The sequence below is a fragment of the Xiphophorus couchianus genome, chromosome 21 (genome assembly GCF_001444195.1).
Source record: "Xiphophorus couchianus chromosome 21, X_couchianus-1.0, whole genome shotgun sequence".
Classification (NCBI taxonomy): Eukaryota; Metazoa; Chordata; class Actinopteri; order Cyprinodontiformes; family Poeciliidae; genus Xiphophorus; species Xiphophorus couchianus.
In genome coordinates, this window is record NC_040248.1 from 19,970,648 (window position 1) to 19,993,699 (window position 23,052).

Here is a 23,052-nt window from a genome sequence, read left to right on the forward strand (position 1 = left end):
CCCTCATCAAAAGCAAACCTGGAGTGTTGACTTGATTCTTTCATGCATGTTTGAGAAATCCTTTAATCTCCACGGCAACCATTCAGATGTGCAAAACACCTGGGTGGACCTAGCTTTGCCTTTGAGACGAAGCTCCTCCTCGGAGCTGTAGTTTCCAAGTTTCCAAACTCCCGCCCTCAGAACAGCCCTCCCCCACTCAGCTCCTTCAGACTAGCCAGCAGCAATTAGCAAACACCTGGTGGAACTGCACATCTGCTGAGCTCATAGTACAAGCTCCTTCTCAGTGAAATGCTGATAAATCGTTGTTAAAGGGTTACAACAATCATCATGCTGTGATGAAAGAGCCTGGGTTTTTAAAAAGCCAGAGGCCCAATTACAAGGTGTTAAATTACAAAGTCAAATTTATTTTAAGTCATATTTGATATATTTCTATAGAGAGCTTTTTTATAGCAACTGAAGGTAACATAGACACTTGACTGTGCTATAAAATGGCACTTTGTGCCTGGAGAATACATTATACAGCCCTTTTAATAGCCAAGACAAACTAGGGTATAATTGTGAAGTCAATGGAAGACATTCATTAATTGGCTTTAATTTTTATTACAAATCAAACTCTGAACAGTGAGTCATGTATTTGCATTTAGCCCCTTATACCACTTACTGAAAAACACCACAATCCATACCAACTAGCGTTCAGTTCTAGTTGGTATGGTTCTTAGAAAACATCCAGCAGTTTTGTGACGTTCTCAGAAAGAGAACATTAGTATAAACAGCATGAAATCATAAAACACCTATGATCTGATTGTCCATTTCATAGTTAATGCACTACAAACATTGGTTTGCGATAAAGTTCAAAGGGTGCAAATATTTTTGCTAAGCTTAGAACATAAAAACTAAAACCTACTGTATCTCTGATTATTAGATAGTTTATTGATTTTTTGTTTTTAACTAGTTTTGTCTGAGGCACAATCCCAATGAAATTCTGTGTTCCAACACTGTAATTAATGATCAGCATAATCGAATTGACTTTAATGCGTTTCAGCTGTTAACTGTAATTCTGTTAAGCTCCAACATTTCGGCTTACTTATTACATTACTGCTCCTTGGCACACGCCGACCAACAACTTCTGCTCCGTGTTTTTTTTTTTAGCAGGACGCTAACTGGAATAAGGCGGCGTTTATCTGCCTCGGGACGAGGTGGCTCATAAGTGGCCCTTTCCAAAACACAGTGAGACCATCAGGTCGCAGCGACACGGTCATGTTACCGGGGAGATCTCCTGCCAAACAGAACCTTCCGTGCAGAAACACTGAATAACCCCCTTTGTGAGAGGACCGGTTTTCTGTGGACTGTTTATCATAATTGGTAATATTTATTCCCATGTGAACTCATTTTAAAATTGTGCTGATTATTCCCAATAGTTTCATAATATTCATGTTTCTCCCTCTCCTCTGGTTATTCCGCAAACAAAAAAAACAAACAAAAAAAATTGCATGAAAGGTTCTTGTGTTTTTTTTTCTTTTCTAAAAAAATCAGGATTGTTGAGGTCATAAAAAGCTAAATATTTTTTTTTTCTGATTTTTAGCCAAGATAGGAGTTCTGGATTCGGGTAGAAAACAATAATTGCATTCACAGCGCTCAGGTTTTTGAGGTTATTTTTGCTCTGGTGCTTTTAGATAAGGAACAGCTTTGAATAAAAAAAAAAAAAAACAACCCCACATTAATCACGATAGTCAACTTTTATGGAGTCAACAGCTGGTACAGCATTCCATGCGCATGAAATAAATCAGAATAACCTCTATTAAGTCATTATAACAATAAGAAAAGTTAGAAAAGAACCTTTTACCATAACAAACAGCTGCAAATGTACATCTGGATGGCTGATGGATGTGAAAACCTCTAGATCAGATTTGCCGTTCTCACCGCTGAGGCTGTGAGCAGCTGGTAAATGTAAGCGGTGGTAAAACTGCCTACTTGGTGGCTTGATTTGAGCCGCAGCATTGCTTCCTGTTCAGTCCAGGTTTTTATGAACTCAAGAGCCTGTCCCCACAGATCTCCGTGCTGTTTGCACTGTTTGGCGTTCGTGCGCCTTGCTTCGTTTCCCCCGGTTACACAGTCACGTCGGCATCAAGTGCAACGAGGAAAAGGAGCGTCGGTTTGCGGGTTGGCCGCTTTGGCTCATTATGCCGACAACTGCAGAACACAAAGTGCTCCGGTTTCTCTAATTATTTTCACCTTTCCGAGGATCACCGCCGGCCCGGCTGTGGCTTTCCAATAGCCGTCTAACTCGTGTGTGCAAAAGTGAACGAGTTTAACAATGCTTCATCTGCACTTCTACGTCTTGTGTCAAGAGTTCCTGGCTGGGAATTTTTATGAAGCTCCCAGCTTCCAATTAAAGCTGTCCTTTGCCAAGTGCCAGGCCGTCATGAAAGAATACGAGGTGATTATTTGTTATTTATTGTCCTGAAGAGGACCTTGGGTGAACACAAGTGAATGCTACATTCTTGGGCGTGTAAGTGACAAAAAATCCCCCCAAAAAAACCCTTTTGTATGATGGCAAAAACTGCTGCGCTACTCCAGGTTGGAACCATGACATTTTCAGTGCAATAATGAGACACCTAAGCTTAGCAACAAGGGATGTACTGACCAAATTATTTTTTGTCCGTCTTACATATCTGAATTATTTAAGAGGAGGAATTCACCCCTTGTTTCTTATTTTAGTTCAGTACCATGCAGCTAAATTTGTTATCAGCTTTTTGAAGTAGCCCTGTTACAGCCGTTGGATAAATGAGTTACAGGTACATTCAATTTTCCTTTGAGATTAGTTATTTAATATTTGAAATGTAACTGAATTGAACATGCTTAAATATTTGATGCTTTAACTTGTAGTGAATTAAATGCAATCAATAACCTGTGGTATATATTAGCATTAGGATTGTTGCCCATTTCATTTTCTTACGTTGTAGAGAAAGCTATCTCAGATTTTCTTCTTTTATTTCAACAGGAGTTCCCGCCAGACAGCCATGTTTTCTAACATTTTTCCCCAATATATCTGCATGACTTACAGTACGAACTGTAAAGCTGCTGGCTTAAGGATTAGTAGAGATGTTGCATGTAACTCCAGTTGGACCTGTATGGTTGAATGAACCATAAAGGTTGCCAAGATACCATACCTGTCATTTGCTACACTTCATGAAGCAAACATCTACAGAAAAATATTGTAGTAAATTTTTGTGTTTAATACTTGGCTACTTCTTTTAGAACCAATTCTCACATTAGTAGAGGAACTGCGGACATTAGTAACATCTCTGATAGTTAGCAATTAGCTATCAACAGATTCCCAACCACAGTTTTAACTTTTCTTTGGGACAATATAAGTGAGAGATTTAGCCTTGTCGTAGCGACTCTGAATTCATGATATCACTTCTTTTTTCATTTATGATGATGCAATAAACATAACGTCTTCTGTTCTCCACGTTTACCCAAGACTCTGGCTAAATAACAGCCTTGAGTGTCTACATCAAAGTCTTTGTCTTTGTCGTAGACCATGCATCTAAGATACATTGATCATCAGAGCCCTCATTTCTGTGACAAATGACTTTATACTTTTATACTTTCTTTATATATATATATATATATATATATATATATATATATATATATATATATATATACAGTATATATTTTTACACATGGATATGAGACGTTTGTTTTCCATCCATGGTTTTCTCCTCCTCTTTGTTTTGCTTGAGCGAGTCCTTATACTCAGCTATACATTTCACTGCTGCGCTGATTGCTGCTCAGATTGTCCTCCGCCGTGTTCATTCATCATGTGCATGTCTTGCCCCCACCCCCGTCAAATTAAGAACTCTCTCGTTGGAATCACGCCAGGGTAAATATTGTTGTCTGCTGTTAGTGATTAAGCACAATTGTTCCTAAGCTATTAGATTTGGGAAAATGACTCCGTTTTATAATGAAAACATAAGCAAAGGCTACAGGAAGTTCTGAAAAGCCTTCCCTTTAATGGCGAGCAGGTGATCTGGTAATGGGTCTTGACTTTGGGCTGATGCGTGTGTCATAGCCTGAGTGAATCGTCCGACCGAGCATTGTAATTCCACTTCTCATGCAGCCGAGCGGCTCCTCCGCTGCCCTTGGTGCCGAGTGCCAGAACATTCCCCATTGACTTTGATTCCTGAGGAGCAGCAAAGGAGCAATTGTGGATGTCCTCAGCAGGGAGGGTCGGGAGGGACAGAATACAGATCAGGGAGGCTCTCCTCGGCATTTGTCCTTGAAAATGGCTGAAGCTACAATTGTGTCAAAAAAGTTTAGTCTGGAGGAATAGTAGACTTGATTCTGGATGGCAGGTCTTTTAAGCTTCCCTTATAACTCATAATGTCCTTTTTGTGGTTGCCAGTCGCTGGCTGCCATTTGGCAGGTGCACTTGAATGCAATCAGAATTAGTTTTTCTTTGTATCGGTCAGCTCATTAACAGGGTTATGAGACAGAGAGGGATGAAAAACAACCCAGAACGTTTGTATTCCTCAGAGATATACCCAAGAGTAATTTGTTACCACTTTCCAGTCTTTATTGTTGGGAAAACGTTTGACCTGTCAGGATCAATTGTTGCTAATTCCAAATTGATTTGAAGAACTAAAATGACTACATGAAAGCGACATTCTTTTTTTTTTTGTCTAGTTTTTCTGCTGTAAGTAGTCATTAATAATTTATAGAGGTGACATCATGTCGCTGTGGTACAATGGAAAAGAAAGTCATTTCAGAAGTATGCATCTGGAATTAGCCTAGTTAGCACAGCTAGCATTGCAAAGAAAATGTTCTTCATGCATATTTCAATGGAATGAAGACAAGTCACATTGTTTTTTAGCATTAATCCAGCTCTAGTGGATTTATTGAACAGCAATGTGACATGAAAGAAGGCAGAGAGAAAGAAAACATTTACAAAATGGCACAAGAATGGGAAATGTTAAGGACTGTAGCCTCTGCCAGCTCCCATGCTAGCTCTACCAACTGAGCCATCCAACGTCCTGCAGATCTCTCTCTTTTTTTTTTTAACTCAACTTTTGATGTTGTTTTTAGTCATTTACCAGCCAGTAAGGGACATTTTGTGTTATTGTTTTGGTTGTTGTTTTTTAGGCTACAGATTAGATGCAGATTAATATGCATTGCATTTGTGTCATGAAGTCAAATGTTCAGATCTTAATCTGAACATTTGAAAAATGACATAAGAATTTCACATTGGAAAATTAAGTGGTTCTCTCCAACTTCAACCTCTAAGTCCAAGATGGCTGGCAACAATTTAACACTTGACATACGTAGAACAAACAGTTAAATATTTTCACTTCTAATCATGTGTATCTCATAAAATCTTTGACACCATGTGCCACACAACTTTATTGCTATATAATGTTGCAACAAATTGTTTTACCGATATGGTGTGTTTAGCGGTCAGAAAAAGACTGAATTTTTCAGCTTCCGACATGTTTCTGTGTGTGTCTTTGCCTTTCCTGAGAATCAAAATTATTTTCTGATAAACAATCTGCTTGTTTTCGAAATATGTTCCAGTTTCCTAGTTTCCTGTGTGCTTCGCATTGCCCCTGTTCCCCTGATTAGCACTCGTTTTAACCTTTTTTACGCCAGTGTCCTTGAAACAAGCTTATAGGAAATGTTCATTGTGCAGTCACACAGTGTTGCTGTCCTTGTCTGAAGTTATCTGTTAGCTGGATGCTTTATCTTAGCAATTTGTGAAGCAAGATATTATGTTTATCACACAGCGTCTTTGAAGGAAGCGGAGTCTGAAGTTGCTTCAGTATGATCACATATTTGTCAGATATTGTGCTATCAGGCCTCCCTGACTGCATGGAATTGAATATTGATGGAGTTTTAAAAGTTTGAAAGTCATACTTTTGAAGAAACTTACGTAAATGCCTCCTGCTTAGCCATTCGGTTTCTTCTGCAGGCCTCTACCAGCTCTCTCCAACTGTGAACATGCCACAAGACGACACGGTGATGATTGAGGACGATAGGCCGCCCCTGCTTCCAGCCAACCTGTCTGACCAGTCGTCCTCCAGTTCCCACGACGACATGGGCTTTGTGGGAGAAAACCCGGTTGCCTGGATACGTGAGATGCCCAATCATAATGAATGGTAGGTTGCAAGTTGTTCTTTAGAACTGGCTGAATTTTTCATGTATCATTGAACTCTAGGTAACCCTTGGTGGAGAGAAGCAGGATGGTGTTTGTTTTAAGATTTTTACAAAAAAAAAAAAAGTTGCTGTGAAGTATTACCTGTTTATTTTACCATCTCAAAATATTCATAACTCTAAACCTTATTATATTTGACCAAATTTTAAGCAAAATACAGTGGTAGGGGGTGCTGTGGTGGTGCAGGGGTTGAGCACAACCCATATATGGAGGCCTTAGTCCTCGACGCGGCCGTCGCAGGTTCGATTCCCAGTCTGGCAACCTTTATCACATGTCTTCCCCTTCTCTCATTACCCATTAGAGCCAATAAAACTGTAAAAAAGTAAATTATAGTAGACCATGATGCTAAAGACAACCCAATTAAACAAGACAACCATTTCACTACATGAGTGGTGTCCAAACGTTTTGCCCTGATTTTTAAAACTGGCAAATTTAAATTACTGGCCGGCATAAAACTCATTAAATTAAAAATGATAAAAACTTGTTGGTTTTTTTTTCTACTTGCTCAACAAAAAACCCAACTTTTTAATGACGCATATACAAAGGACTTTAGACTTAGTAAGAGAAAAATGTCAACATTTTTTTGGGTTATCAATTGTTGGCCAAAACTTACTATTCCAGACCTGGGGTCAGGGGCTGAACAGAATCACTCTGTGGGCCACACATGGCCCCAGGGCCACACTTTGGACACCCCTACATGATATTGCACATGCACTATAAAGTTGAAAACTATAGTACTATGTAAACTATGGCATTACCTTTTATACTAAGTAGTTAATAGAGTGCATGTGAGTTTTCAGCCAATAGAGATAAAAACCAAAGGACTTGTAACTATAATTACCGCAAAAAGATGGTTTTATGTAAGTGTTGACTGAAGGGGGCCATTTTAAAATATTACATTTTAAAATGTAAAATTTCTTTACATGTCAAAATGATTCTCTTGGTGTTGATCTGTCAGCAGGTCAACCAAACGACTCCATAGCAACCAAAAGAGAGAGATACAGGATTGTGATTTTATGTTGCATGAAGGTTATATCTGAACACAAATGTCTGCGCGGCTTTTAGTAAAAACTTTGGTAGGGGTTTGTTGGTGTGTGTGCTGCGTAAGGGCGTTTGTTAAATAATTGATTAGCAGTAGAAGTCAAACTGTGAGTAAAAAGACTCTCTGGGGCTCAAAGTTCCTCCACCTCCTCAACTCCAACCACCCATGGGATTTTAGTGCTCGACTCGGCGTGCGGACCACAGGCCCGGCTGCAGCACCGGCGCAATAAAATGAAGCCAAGGCTCATCAACCTTGTCAGAACACGAAGTCTCTGTTGGGAATGGACCGCTTAAGCTGAGGAACCCTTTTTGCACCAGGCTTGTTAAAAAAAAAGGCAGACATTTTAGCAGTTCAGCAGTGCTAAGGTAGCACATTCACCTTAGCACTTTATGTTTTTTAAGCTGGGTTTTGTTTTTTTTTGCGTGACAATCTTAGACCTTACACCAAAGATAGACTTGCTGAGTCAATTTTTTTTTCCACAATTCAAAGTTTTCCTCTCCCTAAAGTCTCCCCCATCTCTCCCTCTGTTCCTCTCTTCCTCTGACTCATTTATTATGGATGAGTGGATTTGCTCAGCATGCCTGCTGTTCATGATGTCAGAGGTTTGTCATAGTGGATTAGGTCTACAGCATATGTCTGAAATGCACTCAGACTTCCTCACGCCCCGGCTACACACATGCATGCACCCCCCCACGCACACATGCTGCCCACACACAACCACGGTGTGTTGACGCGCACGGGGCTGGAGTTTTACCACATACCGGAGCCTGGGGTTATTTTGAATAATTCATGTTTTGAAGTCACAGACACACATCAGGCACACATTGGCTTTTACTCACCAGCTAACAGCTGGCTGCAAACAGTAAGAGTGCATCGTCTTTCTGACTTACTTATACCGTTTCTCATTTTTCTTCCAACATCCCATTGGAAAAAAAAAAAAAAAAAACATCCGGGGAGGAGGAAGGGGGGCTGCGGGTCAGCCAGAGTCCAGTGTACTGGAACTGTTGCTTTTTAATTAAGCTCTTTCTATAGTTGAAGTCAAGGGTCTGTGTAGATTGAATATGTATTGTGCAGAGCTGGGAGAGTCTCACCTTTGCCCTCTATTATTATCCAGCCTTCTGTCCTCACGGGAGAACCTGGCCAAGGCCACAGCTATGAACATGCTGTGCATACGCAAGAGTGGCTGGACGGCTTGTTAAATCAGTGTGTTTTTAGACTCTCCCTCTTGTCCTCCTTACTGTCCCTACAATTGGACAAATTAGTATTTTCCATCTCCTACCTCTAATTCCTTTTGTCCATCATGTTCCAGATAGAACGGCTTGGAAAATGTATACACACCCAATAAGGTTTAGACAACCACAAACCTGAATGTATTTAATTGGGATTTCATGGTAGACCAACTCGATGAAGTGCCTGATTGTAAAGTCGAGGAAGAATGATGCATGATTTCACAGTCTATCAGAAATAATAAAGTAGAAAGGCGTGGTATACATTTGTATTCAGCCACTTTTATCTCTACAAAATACAGTTCAAGTGCAGTAGAGTCCTGTAAATACTTAAGAACCCCCACAGAAACATTAAACAACAAAATTTTAATTAATTTTAATTTTAAAAAACAAATTTTAATAGTTAAAACATCAAATATACCTTAACATGCTTTAATGCGCACCGTCTTAGCACTACCGCAGGAGCTAACAATCACAATCTTTATCTCCAGTCTTGATGGTTACAGCCAATCAAATAAATGGCTCTCCTGTATTGGTTGTTTTGCATATGCCAGTCTAGCTATTTACGCTTCCCAAGCTAGATTTTTATTAACATATATATATCCTCAAATATAATTGGTGTTAGCTTAGCACATAATTGAATACGTTGAAGTTTTTCCATGTAATGTAAAAAACACGGGAGACCTCTGGCACCGCTTTACTTTCTTTTCTTTCGTCGTGTTTTGATTTCTGCTTTACTTTAATTGTCTCTTGTCCAGATTTCTCTTTGGTTCATCCTCGTCATCGGATCCTAGCCTGTGACACAACCTCTGTGACGGGACGGACCTTGTGAAGAGACTTGGAGGAAAACAAACTATATTTTCTCAATGTCCTTCGCTAATCCCATATAGCCTATCCCATAAAGTGTAGCTGAACGAGTCAGTTTTATAGGAAACGAATAAAGTTACAATACAAATTTTTACCAGTCCTTTTCACTGGTGTGTAATAAATGTTAGGAGCAGTGTGCTTCTCTTCAAACTAGCTTTAAAAGTCAAAGAGTCTCGATGCTTTAGTCTAAAAGCCTGAGCTTTGTTGCTGCATGGGTGTAAAGGAGTTTGTGAAGCTGATGCAAAGCAGGATGGTGATGGAATCCACAATGTTTTATCTCCTGGGTTTCAGTGGATAAATAAAGGCTTTAAATTATTACTTTGCATATCAGCACTAAAGGTTGCTCAACACCGGGTCCCGACCCTCCACATTAATTTCCTCGGCTGCGTCTCTCTCCTCCTCATCCTCCTCCGTGAGCTTTAATGGAAAGCCAAACGGGAAGAACCATGTCGAAGTGATATTAAGCAAGACATATACAACACACCGGTAGACATAGTGTCCAAATAATGGGAATAAACAAAGAGATAAAAGGATTTGCTAATTGGAACCGGACGACGTTTCATATTTATGGCAGAGTTAGTCGAGTAAAATAGGAATGCTTCTTTTCTCCACCTGGTTTTTGTCTCAGGACCTGATGGAGTGCAGTTGTGCTTTCATAAGGGCGTGTGTGTTTTCTCACTGCGCTCAGACCCGTGCTGTCTAAATGTCCTAAATCCTAAATCAAGATCTAGGAAAAACATTGGAGTTGAGGGTACTCAGAGGGTCAGTCCCGTCAGGTGTGCAGCGAACTGTATTAAATCTACGGCCTGACGTGTTATTTCCGGCGTCTCGGCTCCGTCGCCCGCTCACCTTTTCCTTTCACGAAAGTCGCCGCATTATATGTGATTTTTACTGAAACGCTTCCTACTTTGTCTATAAGGAATAATAAAATAAAAAGCAACTTTTCAGCTTTTCTGTGACAAAATATGCGTGTGTGTGCGCTTAGGAGACATTTTAGAGACAAAAGGAGCGCTGCAGCATCCTGGCTTTGATTGAGGGAGGAATGAAAGCGTCTCTCTTCTCAGAAATTCATACTCTCTCTTTCATCTATGAACTCAGAGTGATCTTTGTTCTTTTCTTAAGCTGCTCCCGGTTTTGATGCTGAACACAACAAACTTTGTGCCAACAGCAGAGTTCTGATAAATCATTAACTTTTAAAGACCGTATTATAGTCTAGAACTCAAGGACTTGTGTTTTTAGTTCTTATTTTTGTGACACACATAGTTTTGGAGGTGTAAAAAATAATCATAATTTTAATATAATGCTCCTAAAATAGGTTTTCTCGACTATGTACAGTTATTGTTTTTACTGTTTCTCTCATTTTTATGTATTAAATTGTATGAATGCTTAAATTTTGGTTAATTGTATAGGACTATGAATGGAAATGAGCATTTTGCACTACACTGTCCCTTCACTAGAACGCACTGTCCTATTTAAAAAAGAGACATATTCAGAGTGAAAAGACAAAAATGTTAGTTGAATTTTTTCCCCCTTTGCCATTTTAAAACTACAAACTTCAATGTAGTTTCTTGAGATTTTAGTTGATATGTTATTACAAAGTAGCAAGTAATTATGAAGCGGAATGAACATAATACCTTATATATCAAGACAAGATCAGGCTAACTTACAAATATCTTTTTAGCACAGCATTGGAGGTTGTTTTAAATCAATAATTAAATCTTTGTTGATTTTAAAAAAGTGGTATTTCCATAAGCAGATTATTTCACTTATAACATGGGGAAAATGGATCATTATGAAAGTAATCTGCCATCTACCTTTTGACTAAATATTAAGGAATTACTGACTTTAAAAAAAAAAGCTCCCATGTCTTGTTGAAATGTTAGTTGAGTGTTACTTTTGTCTTATTTCAAGTGTGCTAAGATATTTACACAGAAAAAAAAGAGACCAAAAATACTCGGTAAGGTTTTGACAGGCGTTCACTGACCAGGCAGTGAAAGCCTGTCTTGTCTCATTATTTGTGTGTACTGATTTATATCGATTGGCAAATATATTCAGGCTTCGGACCTTACCGAAACCTGAATATAAGCAAATCGTTTAAAAAAACAATTTAAAAAAATGGCAAGAGATTATCATAAAATCCTTGGAAACATAATCCGAAACAATAGAAAACAAGTGGAAGCTCTGCAGCAGCGGTTAGTGCCGTCTGGATCTTTCTCCTGGACGCGGCTGAGGCGGGTGTCAACTCCTATTAAGTTAAGAGAGCGGCGAATCGGACAACCAGAGAGACGGTGTGAGAGAGAGAAGGAGAGTGAACTAGACTGTGTCCTCCTCGGTCTCTATGAGATGTCACAGGTGGAGACATCATTTCGCAGGCAGCCCTGACACAGGCTGTCAACCAGCCAGAATGGAAAAGGATTCCAGTCAAACATACAGGCAGACATTTATTTATATCTTTTTTTCACACCCACAAACACACAGACGCACGTAGTCTCGCGAGTGTTTAGATACACATTGGCTGGTAAACAATTTCACAAATTAACATATAAAGTGGAAAAAAGGTCCACACAGACCCGAGAAACAAACTTTGCAGGCAGACTGCCTACTTGGGTTGACTCCCTAATAGTCTCTATAATCAGCAGGGTAACTAAGATCCCCTAGTGCTCCATTAAGCTCATGCTTTTCTCATCAAGTTATCAACATAATGACATAGAAATGCAAAAATACTATAATTATTATTTGTGTTGTTTAACCGTTAGTTTGTTAAGCCTCCCCACATACAAAAGTAATTAGATTATAGACGTTAGTTTAACAGGTCAGCAGTTAGTACGGTACTTTGTCTTTCAAAAAGCAAGATGTTGAAACGTTATTTTGTTCTGGCAGGCCCTCCGAAGAGTCAGATACTTAGCTATTACGGTGGTGACTTGTGAATTACGATGCTACAAAGAATGAAATGTTCTTTAGAGGTGATTAGATCTCATAAAACCATAAGTAAACTTATCCTTGTTGGGAGTGACCACTTCAACGTCGTTGTCCATGTTTGTTTACTCTAAATTCATGTGTGGTAGTGCAGAATTTTAAGGGATTTCATATCTGTAATTGAAATGTCCTTGAGTGAAACTTCAGACTCTGCAATCGAGTGTGAGGTTTCACTCAAGGACATTCAAATTATACCTACGATTTTTAATCAGCTAGTGTGCGGTCTCTCACGTTTTGAGAATCGGCCGACAGTTCTAAAATCATATAGTGTGAACTGGGCTCAAGAAATATATGTGCTTGTAAGATTTGGCTGTTTCTTTCTACAATAAAGTTTTGTGAATATATATGTATACATATATATATATGTATGTATGTATATATATATATATATATATATATATATATATATATAAACCCTCCCAGGAGGCTGGAGAATGTGAGCAGGCTTTGCTGATGTACCCGGTAATTCTTCAGCTATTTGTCAACTGACAAAAATTGTTAACGATAGGTTTATTCATTCATCCAGGGCTTGACACTGTCACTATCCTAGTGCTTTGCAGTTAGATTGTAGTTGTTACTATTAAAACATTTATTAATGTCTGTATCACTTGGTCGTTCAAATGATTTAATAATCGGATGTATACATTAGGTTGTGCCCATTGTTCTCAATGTAAACATCGTTTTTAGCCGTTGTTCTGTCACATGTAAACAGAAATGGCTAATGAAGTATCTTATAGTATTCATCATTTATTTTTATAAATTATTTATTCTCTAACAAAAATTTTTACAAATACAAGTTCATGCAGGTTGGTCGTGACTGTATTTGTCAGGTAACACACATTTCCACACATGCATTTTTTTTTTCCAGAAATGCCACAAGTGCCCTGTAGCTGTGTGCATACCGAGTACGTTTCACTGGGACGCCGCTGCTAAAAACATGTCATGAATGTTCTCATTCCTTCAGTCCCCCTCCCTTGTGTTTATCTCCAGCTCACTGCACATTGCTCGGGGTGTGGCGGCGACATGTGGCACACTGTGCCTCTTTGATTGTGCTGCAGCTGAATTTCAATATTTGTGATAATGCAACCTGTTTGCTAAGGCTTTTTGTGGCAAGTGATTTCTGGCAACGCTGGTTTCTCTTTAGAAACTGCAGCACAAGAAGAAGTGAAATTAGATTTGCAGCATTTCTGACATTCAAAACAAGAGACAAGAGATATAATTAGTAGGGAGTATCTAGTGTTAGTGAATAGCAAAACTAGCATTACAAAAACAGTTGGCTTGATGTGTGTCCTCTGCAAACCTTTGACAGAGGTTGGAATCTTAATAGGATAATAGAGCAACTTTGCTGTACTCAGTCTGTCCTTTCTGTTGTCATCTTAAGTCTTTCTCTTGCTTTCTTGCAACGTGGATAACATGCAGACATCTTTAATCCCCATTTAATATCGTCCTTGCTCCTTTATACGTTCAGGGTAGCAGAGAGGTTTGGGTTTCTGCTTACGCTCGTCTCCAGGAGTCGAGCGTAAGCAGGGTCTTTAGACCTTTTCCAGGCCACAACAGCTGTTTCCATTCCAAATGTGAGCAAAGCTTTGTCAATATTCCGCTAATGTCGAAAAAACACAATTTCGCAATTGTGCCGAGTTTTGTCAAATAAGAAAGAAGCACAATTAAAAGCATACGTGAATGAGTCTGTTTACACAGTAAGTCATTAAAAAGCATCATCCTCCGACCTCTTCCTGTCACCATCTTCTTTGGGATTTGCTCCAGTGTTTTTTTGAATTTGGAATTTTTTCCATTCAGCAAATTTATTTTCAAAATGTCAAATTGCACAATTATAAAATCAATGGAAACACCAAACAAAACAAATGCATGTATTTATGCACCCACTGAAATCTAAGGATGATTTAGAGAGACCCGTTAAAATCGCATGCATGTTTTGAGCCAGAGTACCAGGAGAAAACCCACTTAAACCCACAGACAAAATAAAAACACATCTACAAAGTATTAATAGATTTATTTGATTTTCTTTTTTCACCATTTCCTGAAGGTGAATGAAGAGTGTTTTTTTTGGTTGTCCTCTGGTGCACGTCTGCAGCAACTTCACATGTAATGCCTTATGCACTGAAGGCAGGCCAGCGATCAGCAGCTCAGCCCTCCAGTCAGCTGAATCAGAGCACTCAAACCTCTGGAGAACATTTCTCTGGTTTCTCTTCTATACTGGTTTTGATGCGTGTAAATATTTTTCAGGACTTTTACCTTTTATTCACAATAAGATGGGTTTTCTATGCCTTTTTTTTTAAATCAAGTTCTTATTTTGCACAGAAGCTAATTATAGGTAAAGTCACTATAAGGTGATTGTCAGCGCAGAGACCTTTTAGCAAGCGCCACTTTGCGACAAGGCCAGTGTGCAATTTAACACATTTTCGTTTCCTGCGAGGAAGGCAGAGATGGGAACACTAATGCAAAATGCAAGTTGAAGTTGTGGTTTTGCCTATGAGCAATACTCAGCTTTGGTTAATTTTAGATGATGAGTGAAATTTAAATGGAGAGGAAACCATCTGCTTAGAATTGGCAAAAAAAAATGCTTTTAAAATCTGCTTATGGAAGGAGAAATTGGGAAAATGTATGATCTATCTAGATTTGGCAGACAATTAAAAATCTGCTAGAGGCGTGTGGGGGACCAAGCATCCAAAGACACTGTGTGAGTATTTAAATTATGTAACTCGTGTGAATTATCTATATTGTCAAGGTCCTGTTGTCGGGGGGTTTTTTTCCAATAGATTTTTTTTTATTCTCATAGTATAATAGGACACATGTTTCAGGGTTGTGGCAAACATATTTCAAGTCTACTTAAGTAATTAATCTATTTACAAAAAGCCACCTCTACAGGGAAATATATAGTCTGCAGTTAATTACAGTACTGCATCTGCAGATGTTTTGACTGCTTAACGGTCAGAGACATGTTTGTTCTAAAAATAAACCAAGTAGAGTGTTGAATGTGTTGGAGTCGAGGGCTTTACTTACAGTATGTAGAAAATATTTCTTTTACAATTTACTGTACTATCTAAAAAGGGGTATTATGTATTTTCCAGTCACATAGTGCCATTTTATAGCACAATGGCTTCAGTTGTTATAAAAAAAAAAAGAAAAGCTGTACAGATCCAACACATGTTAAAAGAAATTTGACTTTACATCATATCTGTATCTGGCAACATGAAATTTACCACTGTCTCTTTAAGAGTCTCCTGCCTCTTTGGACACGCCCCCTTCAGCTGGCTCTCACAATAGTTCTCCATTGATGCCGTTTCCAACCGTTCTTAGGGGCGTTGCAGTTCGCATGATGAGTTCTACCAGGTGTTTGCTAATTGTTGCTGCCGCTAGTCTGGTGGAACTGTGGACTGAAGCTCGAAGGTGGAGCTTTGGGTAAATTGGTGATGTATTATACGAACAGTCGTTTAGTCACTCCTGAATGGTTGCCAGGGGAGATTCAAGGATTCCTGAAACACGCATGAAAGAGTGGAAGCAACACTCCAGGTATGTGTTTGATGAGGGAAAGACATCGTTAAAATATCAAGCTCAAAAAAAGTCGATTTTTGCATAATACCTCCCACCCCCGAAAGATTTATGCATCTTCTGATCAAAGCTGTTTAGCGGAATTGGCACCACAATGCCAAAAACAATCAGTGGGGGCCGAGACAGCTGGTGGTTCTGATAATACAATTGCCTTTGTTCTCATCAGGTTGTTGTAGGCTCTCACGCTGTGCATTTAGTCATTCCTCTGTGTGTTTCATATTCAATCAAAAGCGGCACTAAAACAGTTGCCAGCTTAAATTTGATTCCCCACTAAGCGAATTGACACCACTGCAGAGCTCTCTCGCTGAACTTCACTCCTACTGCCCACATATTTCTCACCAGTTTCACCCAGACACGCTGGATGCTGACCATTTGTCTGCATAATTGCTCCCCCAAATGGTCACACATTCATCAAGTCTCTTCAACTGAGCAACAGTGAGTCTGCTGGCCTCTTATTTTGTCCTCGTCCTTTGCGCGTGTTCGATTGTTCCGGTAAAACAACAGGAGTAAGAGTGAATTCATCCTAAATGCGGGGCGAAAATGTGTCCCTTTCTAGCCGGCGCTGTCTCAGTCATGCGCTGACAAATGACATTTGTGGAAGTAGGAAAATAGAGGGCAAGCTGATTTTGCGAGCCCCTGGAATGATGACAGGAGAAAAAAGCGAAAGATGATGAATAAATGAATAATACATCTGTGCTGTCATTCCCCTCTCCCCGCTCCGCCTCACTCTCTTCCTGTGTCATCTGGAGTTGGCCCTGCGAGGCAGTCTGATCTTAGTTAGAATTGTCAGGTATGGTCGATGGCGAAGTGACAAGTTGACACCAGTCCCTCTGTTACACACAAGGCAGGTATTTTGTTAAATAGGGTTGACATCCTTAAAAAGAATGATTTAAATGCAAACAAGAGCCATCAGTTCTGAAGTGGAAAAAGCTCAGAACAAAGGCTGCTCTAAGGGGATTTACTTCAAAAACACATTTCTAAAATTTTGCACCTGCACAAGACATTTTAGACTTACCGTATTTTCCAATTTATAAGTACCATTTTTTTTGTTATTTTTGTTGACCCTGTGACTCACAATCAAATTGCGGCTTATATGTTGTTCCCTTCTTCATGATGCATTTTTTGAGTGATGCAGTAAATGTTAATTTGTATTGATTGACGTGACCGTCTGGAGCTGGGAGGAAACCTGATCATGGGGTTGAACGCTGTAAGGCTAGAATAGGAGGAACTAGTCCTCAGATAGATGATTGAAGAATGTGTGATGCAGTTATGCTTACTGGTAGTTGCCAAAGAGATTAGTATAAATGTCTATGCTGTCGGGTCTTGGTATTGTTGGTTCATGCAATGCAACAACCTCTGTATCACCCTGTATTTATACTTCATGCGTCTCCGCTCCGCTGTGCACTTCGCCGGCAGAGCTGAGTTGTTCCTGACCACCCTGACTTGGAGAACAGACATTCACCTGTAAAAGATAGCAAAGACAAGTTAAAGAGTGCCTTTGAAATGGGTGAAAGCACAAGGATGGGATATTATGTTTACCATACGTGAACACATAGGACGTCCGAGGAAATGCATGCCACAAGGCCAATGTTGTAATAATTAAAGGTCCTATTCTAATTGACACAGGTTTAAAGTCATACGTACATGCATAACCAGTAATATTTGGTCAATTGTCTGGCAAAAACGTGCACAATATTGTATTCCTGAGCATGGTCGAAACAGTTGCCATTGTAACTGTGGCTTAGTTGAAAAGAGTAGTCAACTCACCGTCCAAAAGCTGTTGGTCTAATTCTAGCTTCCTCATGTTGATATACCCCTAAGCAAGGCAACTTAAACATAAATTGCCATTGGGTGAATGTAACTCTAGTGTAAAATACATTAAGTGATTGGTAGAGAAGGACTGTAGAAATTCAATCCTTTCAGCCATAATTCTTGCTGAATTTTTCTTGGCAAATAAAAGTTCATTTAAATATATTTTTTCTGGCACACACTTGGTTTTATAAAAAGTAGTTTCTATCTCCTCCATAGAATTGAGGTTATAGGAACATTCCGGACTCCTAATGATAGCCTGCTTATATATTATATTCCAAAACCAGCTTTGAAATGTTTGGCAACATTTTCCTGTTGGGCATGCCAACTGTGTTTTATGACTTATGTCTAAGTTCCAACCATCTGACTTCAACTGGCCCCCCCAGATGAAAGGAAATTGGTGGGGATGTTTAAAAAAGACCCACCAAAAATCCAGGAATCACTGAGGCTGGAGCTGATTATGAACCGAAAGGCGCTGAAACAGTTATGCGAGTTGGAAATCAACATAGATTGAGAGGTTGCTGACCTAAACAGAAACACCTTTCCCCAAAACCGGCACCTTGTAAATTTTGCAACTTCCCACACATGGACCGGCTCATGCCTCCTTTTCACAAAGCCTGTGGAATAAAGCCGGACTGCAGTTGGATGGTTGAAACTTGGTCACAACTGATGTCTCTAACAGGATAATGATCCCACAACACACATCATAACACATCATAAGTTGGCAAACATAAAGCTGTAGAATTACCCTGAACTCAACCCTGTGGATGAAACCTTGGCCTGTGCCAGAAAACTAACAGATTTAAATAAGCTTTCCATATTCTGATAATGAGTAGTGGTAAAATATTCAGTCGGAATTAAAACGCACTATGGTATGGTTTTTCTGCAAAGTGACCACAATAGTGGGGTTTTATGTGTATATTTAGGCAAACATGTGTAATGTTGACTCTGTTTTCAATTTAAAGCATTCAGGAAATTCAAATATTACACCCAATTTTTCTTTTCCAGAATAATTGAAAGTGTGTGCTTTATAATTATACCTCCCTCATGTCCTACCGGTTGAAAATGCATAATTGACTGAATGAATGTATGTAAACCTCCGACAGGTTCTGCATGTTATCGCTGATAGAATCGAAAGCACAGCGATAGTCATCTAAGGCATATACACCATTTGTTATCAATTATTTTGTCTCTGAGTAAATGGCAACATCATTTCTTTGTGCAGAAAGTACAATACTCCTTCCCTCACTACCTCCTTTTTAAACTCCCTTCTGATTTTATTTTAATTAAGATCCAGATAGAGATACTGAAGATCTTAAAGGGAGTTCTCTGAAACGGGTTGGGTTCTGTCACGCTCCGGACACACACGTTTAGAGGGTGGAGGTGGTGGTGGTGTGGGGTGGGGTGGGGGTGGATGGGAATTGAGTGGCCCTGACCCTGGAGCTCTCTCACCTCACTGGGGTAGCACACAGCCTCCTCTTTTCTAATTATTCCAAACGTAGCCAGAGGTGGAGGTGTCCTTCATTAAAAAGAGTCATTGAAATGAAAGCTTAAACAGTGTGTATACATATATATGCAAGTGTGAGCATTGAATGTCGATATTCATTATCTGATGGTGACTGGGCTGAGGTTTGTGGTTGTGTAAATATTAATGGGTCAGTTTCATTCAGCTGTCATATCGCAGGAGAGGCCGCAATCACGGCTGCGAAACGTGATGTACATGATGAAAATTTAAAGATGTTTATCCTCCAATCAAGCAAACTGCGTTGACATCATGTTTAATCTGCCTCTCTGTTTCTTCCCTTTTTTATCCCGGGGGGCCACAGCTCTCTGAGTCCGGACGCAAAACCCGATGTTTCCTTCCAGAGGGAGGGCTTCGCCCGCCAGAGTATGTCAGAGAAGCGCACCAAGCAGTACGACAGCCCGGCTCATCTGGACATCATCAAGAACCGCAAGTCCAAAAGCATGGATCTTGGTAAGTTTTAAGGCACCGCCAACAACGCTTACAGCTTTTGCTTGACTAATGCAACACATTTTACCTTTACATTCCCAGTGGGGTTTAATAGTTTTCGGTCTAATAGAATATAATAGAAATGGAAATTATTGTCCCGCATTAGATTCTCACTTAGATTAAAATATGAAAGACCAAAAATATGATGTTCAATGAGGGCGAAATTACAACATAAGATAAAACAATACTGTATAGTTATAAAAATAGCATACACAGATTCAAAGAAATGTGCAGCTGATTAGGATAATTTTTAAAACAATGTACTGTATGTTGTTAGTGTTAAGTGCTTTGGAGTACACAGACTTGATAGAGCAGCATCAGTAGGCAATTTTCCTTAACAAAAACCCACAGGCTATCTATAAATAGTGGAGAAAATGCCAATAGGAATGGGCAATATGGACTTAATGATTTATCACAATATTTTGATTAGGATAACAATAAAAGTGAAAAAAAATAGTAAAACCAATAATCCCGACAATATGGATAGTCTTGGAGGTTGGATGTCATCATTGATGCTTGAGTTTCTTGAGAGCTGTGATGGTTATAACATTTTAACAGCATCATGAAGGAAGTATATGTGATAACGCTCCTTTGTGCACCTAGGATTCAACAATTGAAATGCCTCCATAAAAAAATACAGTCAGCTTTGCAAGACAGCTGTTGTTTCTTCTGGTTTTCTCTTTATACCTTAATCATGTTGAGTACTTAAACATCTCGTCTTTATTCTTGTTGCAACTGCTTCCAGATCAAAGAGTGTTGATGGTAGCTTAGCCTGGTAGCTAAAATGTATCTGACATTCACCAAAAGTAGGAAGTATTTGTCATGATGTGTTCTGTTGTCATTAGTTGTTCTCTTCATCCCCGCCACCTGGGCGTAATTAACGCAGCTGTTTTGTTTTCCTGATTGTGTTTTTTCCCAGTTCTTAAGTTCACCTGTGTCCCTAGTTCTTTGTGGGATCCCCTGCGTAGCTCGCTGCGTTCCCAGTGTTTATGATCAGTCGTTATCTAGAAAGGTACCAGTTTAGAAAATAAAGCTTCTATATTGTGTTGAACTGAGCGTTGCTGGACTTACCTTCATTCACACGATGACCAGATCTGACCGTATTTTTCATTTTCCAACAAGGTGATCTTGTTTAGCCTAAGAATCTGACATTTTTAGCCATAATGAATCATTCATCTTCATGTTTTCTAAGTCATAATTCTTTATTTAGAACTTCCATGCTTGGAAATTGACACATTGGAGCCTCAAGAGACGAGCTCTTATCGAGGGCAATCTTTGCTTAAAACAAATGATTTATGTCAAACTGTTTGCTGTTTCATGCATTTAGAATTTATTTAAATCTTAACTGTTCCTGTTAGGTGAACTCTCACTATGAAGACAGTAATTGCACAGAACTTTTCCCTGCGGATTCTCTCGGATCCGTGTATAATTACATCAGTCAGCAGTCTGCAGGTTTCTCCATCAAGTTCAGGGACCGGGTTTCCAACATAAAGCTGCTTAGGAAGATGTTAATAAGAGGTCACTGGGTTGGTTTCACTCGGAGCATTAAATTGGTTTCCATTATGCGCTTTGTGTGTTGAAAATGTAATTGACTGTCGCTCCTAAGAACAGGAAGAGAGCAGAAAGGACAGGATGCTGAGATAACTCACCGTAATGACGCTGTTTGTCTTCAGCGCAAATGCATATTTTATCAACACATTTAATCAAAAAAAAAAGATCCATAATTGTACCAAACTGGAGCCACCATTTATTCGTCAATTTGATTAGCCGAAGCCGGCAGGGAGTTTTTCTTCTGAAACTGGGTCATCTGCTCACGCTGTGGTGCCTGTCTCATCTTATAACCAATCTTATTGATCTACAGTTGAATTATTATTATACGGGTGTGTCACTAGAAGAAACTCTGAGCAGCACTCTTCTGTTTTCGTTCGTGTTGTGTTAGCTGTTCTGCTATTCATTTAAAATTTGTTGGAAAACTTATTTTTTCTTGATAAGGTTTTTAAGTCCTTTGCAAAAGTATTCTTACCGCTTGAAGTATTTTACTCCAACTTTATGTGACGAAGCAGCAAATAATTGTACTTTAATACATATCTGTATTAACACCAGGAATTCTTTAGCGTGCAACATGCATAACATCTGTTTTATTTGTGTTTTTATTTGGTGAAGGTGCTTCACATTCTTAATTTATTGTTGTCGTCCCTTGTCAGGCTTGCATAGCTTGAGGCTTTTGTTCTATCTCTCAAACTCAGACTTCAGTTTACCATAACCTGCATTTAAATTCAGATGAGAGTTAAAAAAAAACTGTGTTTTGCAGTCACATTTTGAATTTCTGAAATATTTTTATTGCACTTGAATAAGTATCAACTTTTACCTTATTAAAAATCCTCGTTTTAGATGTTCAGAGGTCCTTTGGAACCGTCGCTATTGGATTACTGACCAAAACATGTGATGTGCATCGATGATTTTGATGAAGGCACTCAGCAAAATGCAATGTTTGTTACTGGTTTCACAGTTGATGACTGTCTGTTGTTTTTAATGACTTTCTATTTTTGTGTTTTTATGATGTAAAGCACTTTGAACTGCTTTGTTGCTAAAATTAGCTACACAAAAATACTTGATTGATTGGTTGATTGATTGATTCATCTATTAAAGCAGAAAAAAGTTATTCAAGGGATAGTCATTGTCTAAAAATGTATTAATAATGTACTGACCTTTGTATATGTGTAACATGATAGAGATGTACACCCTTTAAAGCACATTATAAAGTGCTTTACATTAAATAAATTAAATTAAAAACACCATAACTTACACGAGAAGCACAAAATGTGCAACAAATTAATTAAATACATAAGACAACAATGAAATTTAAAAATGCAAAAGAGATCCAAATATTGTAAGTCAATTTTGACGATATAAGTTAGGAGACACCATATGTACAAAGTTCAGCTGTTAAAAGTAAAACTAGGTGAAGAAAGGTTTTTCTATTATAAAGTGATTTTTCTTAGTTTTACTGCAAAAGTTGCTGCTGTATTGTAATAAAAAGGTGATTCTGAAAGTTTTTGTGGAGGTGAATAAAATTGTCTGGCACACCTTTCGCATTTTTATTTATGTAAAAAAAAAAAACAATAAAAATTGTACATCTCCTTCATTTTACTTCATTTGCTGTGAAACTATCACATACAACCCTAATAAAAAAACGTGCTCTACCTCCCTGTAGCTTAGCTAAATATGAAAAACTTCAATGTGTATGAATACTTTTTCGAGCTACTGTAGATCTTTTAGATTTTTCTCTGATTTTGTTCAGATTCACTGCAAGTCCTATGGTTCAAAGCACTCCTCC

The 23,052-nt window shown here is 38.8% G+C and overlaps 1 protein-coding gene across 2 annotated transcripts in view; it reads left to right on the top strand.

Annotated features, from left to right (window-relative positions):
* LOC114136816 (partitioning defective 3 homolog) overlaps positions 1–23,052 on the top strand; it is a 384,289-nt gene that overhangs the window by 208,142 nt on the left and 153,095 nt on the right. For both annotated transcript variants that reach the window (XM_028005119.1, XM_028005118.1), the window contains 2 exons: positions 5,972–6,158; positions 19,531–19,679. In XM_028005119.1, the coding sequence (XP_027860920.1) occupies positions 5,972–6,158; positions 19,531–19,679 (336 nt within the window). The remainder of the gene's footprint in view (positions 1–5,971; positions 6,159–19,530; positions 19,680–23,052) is intronic.